General features: G+C 39.2%; 1 protein-coding gene across 5 annotated transcripts in view; it reads right to left on the bottom strand.

Annotated features, from left to right (window-relative positions):
* The window catches only part of Fam71d (family with sequence similarity 71 member D), a 38,912-nt gene that overhangs the window by 6,833 nt on the left and 27,166 nt on the right, over positions 1 to 4,913 (bottom strand). For 3 of the 5 annotated variants that reach the window (XR_004114692.1, XM_031357659.1, XM_031357662.1), the window contains exon 7: positions 36 to 64. The exons of the other annotated variants lie outside the window; for them this stretch is intronic. Coding sequence is in view for 2 of the 3 variants with exons in the window: in XM_031357659.1 (XP_031213519.1) it covers positions 36 to 64 (29 nt within the window). In the remaining variant the exon portion in view is untranslated. The remainder of the gene's footprint in view (positions 1 to 35; positions 65 to 4,913) is intronic. 5 annotated transcript variants of the gene reach the window in all.

The raw sequence follows: 4,913 nt of genomic DNA, 5'->3' as shown, positions 1-4,913 counted from the left end.
AAAAAAAAAAATGTGTCTTGGAATTTATTCCTTACCTGAAATGTCTGAACCAGTTCTTGTACTCCTGTAAAAATAAACAGCAGAGTTCCAAGAGTTGCCACCTTGACTACAAATATTTAGAAAAAAAACAGCTGGGTCTGAGATAACCAGTCATTTTCCAAATGCTCTCTGAGTGGTAATGGATTGTGTTTAGCACAAAAAAAAAAAAAAAGTATGAACTAGCATAACCTCTTCTGTTATTGTATTTCTCACAGTCACAGGCTGCCGGCATCCCCACTCATGGCTGCTCAGCCCTCTCTCTGGCTGGAGTGCAAGAGAATCTGTTTTGAAGAGTTACTTGATTTCCCTGCCCAGGTTCCTACAGAGGCAGCTAGGACTCATGCAAGGGTCAGGAAGATACAGTCATTTCAGGGTCTACAGTGGATCTTTCAGGAACTTAAAGTAGTAATTCTTTGGAATTTTCTAAAAATGGATTCTTGTAGCTGTGCCAATAGGTTTCAGGATTTAAATTGAAGGTTGAGATTTATGATAAAAAATTATCACAAGACCAGGCAACACAAAGAAAATGTGTCATACAAAACAGGCACAAATTAAAACAGATCCTGTTATCCTGGTCAGGCCAAAGGTTCACAGAAGTACTGTTCTGCCTGTGAAGGAGTGTAAATGAAGTCAATTCTTCATTACTCTAAGAGCCCCCATGACAGTGCAGAGAAGCTTGATTCCTTCATCTTTATCCCTTATAGATTTAAATTGCTTATTTTGCATTTTAAATGGTAGTGCCCAGAGAAGCACAATATTCAGCAAGGTCATTTTTGGCTTTTTAAAATTTTTGCATTCCAAAACATAATGGAAAACATAATGGAAAACATAATAATGAAATTGATGGTCTTAGGAAAGAAAAATAACATATGTATTCATCTGCCTCACCTTCCTGGCTAAATCCTACGAACGCCCCAGGAATAAAGCTTAGGTGAGTTCCACTCTGCTCTTAAAATATTACATCTTTCTTTCCTAATTAGTATTCTCAAATTAGACACTAGCTACTAATTATGTTCCCAGTATAAACAGGCAGCAAAAAGGAGCCCGTAGTTTACTAAACCAACTATTTCCCATGCAAATATGTCCCGTGGGAGAGACCTCAAGGGGCTTACTTAGAATAAAAATTTAGTTTTGTTTCTCTTTTTTCATTTATTTCTTCCTAGTAGTTAGGAGATTAATGATATAGAAAACTAAGAGGGAGAGACTTAAAGAATTTAAGATTTGCTAAATTACAATATTTTTGTATTTTAAAATTTCATTATTTTTCTGCTTATTTTAAATGATCATACAGTGAATCTGACAAAACCTAGACTCTACAGAGAACTCTATATCCTGTTAGCTTTGTAATTTTTATTATTAAAAACAAAACAAAACCAAAACAAAACCCTAGCCAGGTTGTGGTGGTGGGTGCCTTTAATCCCACTCAGCACTGAGAGGCAGGGGTAGGCCGATCTCTGAGTTCAAGGCCCGCCTGGTTTATATAGTAAGTTACAGGACAACTAGGGATGCAGAGTGAAACCCTATTTCAAAACCAAAACCAAACCAAACCAAACCAAACCAGAGAGAGAGGGGGAGGGAGAGAAGGAGGGAGAGAGCAAGAGCACAATGAGTGTTCTTGCCCAGCTCCCTTGGGGGCAGGAGAGATGGCTCATGGGTTAAGAGCATTGGCTGCTTTCCTGGAGAACCTTGGGAGACTCACAGCCATCTGTAACTCCAGGTCCAGGGACTATGATGCTCTTTTTTCTCCATCAAGGGCCTAGCCTTCAAGAGCAGGATCCAAGCCAGGTCGGAAGGAGAGGCCGGCAGATCTCAGAGTTTAAGGCCAGCCTGATCTACAAAGTGAGTCTCAGGACAGCCAGGACTACACAGAGAAACTCTGTCTCAAAAACCAACCAACCAACCAACCAACCAACCAACCAACCAACCAACCAACAAAAACCAACCAAACAAAAGCAACCAACCAAACAACAACAACAAACTAAGTGTGCTGCTGAGATGGTCCGGAGGGTAATGGTAACCGGTACCTGCTGTTAAGCCTGAAAAACTGAGTTTGATCCCCAGACCCACATGGAAGGAGTCCCACCAGTTGTCCTCTGACCAGCACACATGCATCATGCATGATACATTCATCCCCAACCCCACCTCCACTAAATGAATGTATGAATAAATACAAATGTAAAAATCATTTAAAAACAAAACAAAAATAATGCTGGTGTGGTGGTTTGGGCTTTAATCAGAACTTGAGAGGCAGACAGAAGTGGATCTCTGTATTGTTCAGAGCTACCTGGTCTACATAGCAAGTTCTAAGCTAGCCAGAGACCCTGTCTTAAAACAAAACAAACCAACCAACCAACCATCGAACCAACAAAAAAAATCTATGAGAACAAAACAATGTACAGCACTTGCCTAGCATGTACAAAGCCTTATGTTTAATTTCCAGAATTGAATAAAAAAAAAGCATTTGGGGTCAGGAGATATGATGGCTCAGAGGTTAAGACCACTGTCTGCTCTTGCAGGGGTTCTGAGTTCAATTCCCAGCAACCACATGGTGGCTCACAACCATCTATAATGAGATTATGTTGCCCTCTTCTGGCTTACAGACATACATGCAGGCAGAATGCTGTTTACATAATAAATAAATAAATAAATAAATAAAATCTTTTTTAAAAACCCCAAATTAAAAGCTAATATAGGGAACTAGAGAGATGGCTCAAGAGTTAAGATCTCATACCACTGTCCCTGAGGACCTGAGTTTGATTCACAGCACTCCAGCTCCAAGGAATCAAGTACCTTCTAGTGGCTTCATGGGCAGCTGCACTCCCATGCAATAACCTCACACGACTCACATGCATACACATTGCTAGAAGTATCTTTTTAAAAAGAGGTAATCTAATACCAAGGAGATTTTTAGAGCAATTAAATGATTTTGTGAACATGTATCAAAAGGTACATGGTACATACATTCATCAAAACCCATAGAATTTTATACCATGAAGTATGACCCTTTAAGTTGTAAACTGTAAAGTACAGCTATTTAATAACACATCAACATTAGTACATTGATTATAACATGTTAGTGAGGAAACTGGAGTAGGGCTAGGGAAGTCTGCTCATTTATTCTATAAATTGAAAGCTACACTGAAAAGTAAAGCTTGTCTTAATTTTTTTAGGCATGCAACAATTTTCATTATAAAAGTGCAAAGAAAGATGTTGATTTAAACAGTTAGCTTCATGAGTTTAGATTCTAAATTGTTAGAATTGTTCTACAATGTTATTACTGCCAATATTGTGTTGTGAGAATGAAATAAACTAGAAGGTGGTATCAGAGTATCCCGGTCTGACCAATTTATGTAGACAAAGTTTCTAAGTTGGATGGCTTCATTTATAGCATAAGACAGCTGAGGATTTTCTATTAAGCCTACACTGCTGAATAGTAGTGAACGCTCTGTTCCTCACTGACAGGCACCTGCATTTTTACCTTTCTTCTCTGTTTCTGACCAATGATTTCTGTCTCTCTCTTCTTTATGATCCACTTCTCCTGTTTGTTCTCTTTTGTTGTAAACTTTCTTCCTGTATCCTTTAGCAGACCAGAGTTACTAGTAGCAGTTCTGGTCATTAATTCCACTGAGATAACTCAGATTACCATCAATAACAGATCAGGCAAACTAGGCAATAATGGTTCACACCTGTAATCCCAGCAATTTAGGAGGCTGAGGCTAGAGGACTGAGGATATGAGTCAGGTTGGGCCATATAATAAGTCCCAGGCCAACCTGAGCTGCATATTGAGACTTTGTGCCAAAAAACCCCCAACATTGTAAAAGGTTAGGGACATAGCTTACACAGAGTGCTTGCCCAGTATGGAGACCCTGTCTAGAGTCAGCCCCCCTATACATGAGTTGGTAGGACACAATGCCATCACTGTTCTGGGGACATTTATTTGCTTTGTTTCTCCACCTCTAGTAGGGAGGTAGAATTTCCTGCAGATGGTGATAGCATTTCTCACGGAGAGCTATAAGAATGTGCACCTAGCTCCTAGTCTAGAATTCCTACAAGGAAACTGAGTTTGAGTTGACAGTTTTCCCTTTGACTGTAAAATGCACGTACATTCCCCCACCCACACACTAAACAAACGTAATTGAAGAAATTAAAAACTCAAATATTTAGTGACGGTGCTAAGAGAATTGTACCTAAAGTCTTCAAGATGGGAAGCATCCCTCAGTGGCAAAGTTAACATGTGTGAGTCTCTTGCTTCAACTGTCAGTACTCTTTCCCCACAAATCATCAGCACAAAGTCTAACATTTATCAAATAGATTCAAATTGATCTGAGTTCAAAAGAATGGGGAAGCAAAAAGAATTGTTAGTCAAAGACTTATTCTGTGCCAACAAAATAAGATGGAAAGTAATTATTTTTTAGAGCCAAAATAAGCTAGAAGAAAAGACTATATCATTGCCACAGTTCCACAGGAAAGTTCATTTGTTTTGTTCATTGAAGCAACAAAAGTAATTTTTAGTGGCAAAGTGTGATTCATTTGCTCGATAATATTTACCAGGCACCTTGTGTGCATTAAGAACAAAGGAATAAACAGTAAAAATAATCAAGTCCTTGTCCTTTGATGTGCTTTATTCCAGTGGAAGAGGCAGATCATAAACAAAATATATTATGCCAACCAGGATGTGCTGAGGTTAAATCTGAGATGATGGGAAGAGACAGAGGGAGACAAAGTAGTGATCTGAGGAAGGGAAAAAAGGAACAGTGAGAGTGTGTGTGTGTGTGTGTGTGAGTGTGTGAGTGTGTGTGTGTGTGAGTGTGTGTGTGTGTGTGAGTGTGTGAGTGTGTGTGTGTGTGAGTGTGTGTGTGAGTGTGTGTGTGTG

The sequence above is a fragment of the Mastomys coucha genome, unplaced genomic scaffold (genome assembly GCF_008632895.1).
Source record: "Mastomys coucha isolate ucsf_1 unplaced genomic scaffold, UCSF_Mcou_1 pScaffold6, whole genome shotgun sequence".
NCBI lineage: Eukaryota > Metazoa > Chordata > Mammalia > Rodentia > Muridae > Mastomys > Mastomys coucha.
Note: the sequence above shows the minus strand (reverse complement) of the source record. Positions and strands in the feature narration are given on the sequence as shown.